This window comes from Anopheles cruzii, unplaced genomic scaffold, assembly GCF_943734635.1.
Source record: "Anopheles cruzii unplaced genomic scaffold, idAnoCruzAS_RS32_06 scaffold04580_ctg1, whole genome shotgun sequence".
NCBI classification, from domain to species: Eukaryota; Metazoa; Arthropoda; class Insecta; order Diptera; family Culicidae; genus Anopheles; species Anopheles cruzii.
Window position 1 is genome coordinate 1 of NW_026458165.1, and position 1,311 is coordinate 1,311.

General features: G+C 50.1%; 1 protein-coding gene across 1 annotated transcript; it reads left to right on the top strand.

The window, feature by feature from the left end:
• Nucleotides 1-214: 214 nt before the first annotated feature.
• Nucleotides 215-667, top strand: LOC128277204 (peritrophin-44-like; the record flags this gene model as incomplete). The annotated part of the gene is made up of 1 exon (XM_053015645.1): nucleotides 215-667. A coding segment is annotated over one exon (453 nt), but the record flags the coding sequence as incomplete, so codon positions are not given.
• Between the last annotated feature and the right edge of the window lie 644 nt (nucleotides 668-1,311).

The following is a 1,311-nucleotide window of genomic DNA, read 5'->3' on the forward strand; positions in this document are numbered from 1 at the left end:
GAGTATTTGTTGGCAAGTTGCCAGCAGTGATTTAGTTTGATTTACAGCATAGTTCGGCGTGAAGCACCGGTTTTGAAATGATCTTTTTTCGGTAGAAAAACTTTCGCTACTACTAGTGGTGGCCACGATCTGTTGCACGACAGCAGTGGCGGATCCGTGTACGGAGCAAGGTGTATATACTGGTTTTCTGCCGCACGAAACCGATTGTACGAAGTACTACTCCTGCTACGGTGGCGTGGCTTACGAGCAGACCTGCCCAGATGGCAAGTATTTCGACCCAACGCGAACCATTTGCGATTTGGAGGCTAATGTGGACTGCGTGAGCAATAACTGCCCACCGGATGGTGTCGTGTTTCTGCCCATCCCGAACGTGTGCGACCGCTATCTGATCTGCATTAACGGCAATGCGTTCGAGGGCGTCTGTGATGGCGGCCTGTTTTTCGATGCGGTGCTGGGAGACTGTAACCTGAAGAATGAGAGCGGTTGTTTGGTGAATCCTTGCATTCAGCCACCACCAAATCCACCGCAGCTGGAGATCTATCCGAATCCCGCCGATTGCCACCAGTACCTCATCTGCGGCAACGGTGAACCTGTCGTGAGGGACTGCGCACCGCAACTAGTGTTTGACCCTTCCTCCCTGCAGTGTGTACCGGGCGAAGAGTGTTTGGTAAGTGTGGACCTTGAGCGACTGATAAGGTTGACCACCGAAATGTGTTCATGGAATGAAATTGTCCAAATAACAGCCCACCGGAGGAGGTACTACGACGGTTAATCCAGGGACCACGTCAACTACTTCGGAAGCTTCAACGACCACAGGCACAACCACAACCGAGGCATCAACGACAACCGAGGTACCAACGACAACGGAGGCTCCAACAACAACCACAACCCAAGCGCCTTTATGAAAATGAATTAACTCACAACGGTGTGGTGTGTTTGCTTTCCAAGACTGTTATGTAAATAAAGATAAACATCAAGTCAAACACCAAATCTCCGGATGTCTTCGTCACTCTCGTCTACCGTCAATGAGCTGCTTGCGTTTATCTAGCCTTGAATGCGGAGCGTTTTACGCCTTACAGCACCAGCCGAATCTGCAAAACTCGAGCCTGTATATAAAAGGCGATTGATAGAGATTTTGGATATTCCAGCTGCTGCGTTCGGATCTGTGCTGATATTCTAAACGACTGCAAGATGGGTAAGTAGTTAGCACACTCAGAGTCAGCGGGGGTGTAAAGAGTATGAGAACCTACCTTAATGCGGCACGAATGCTTGGCATAGCGTGGATTTGGTTGGCAGCGGCACTGCTGGGTA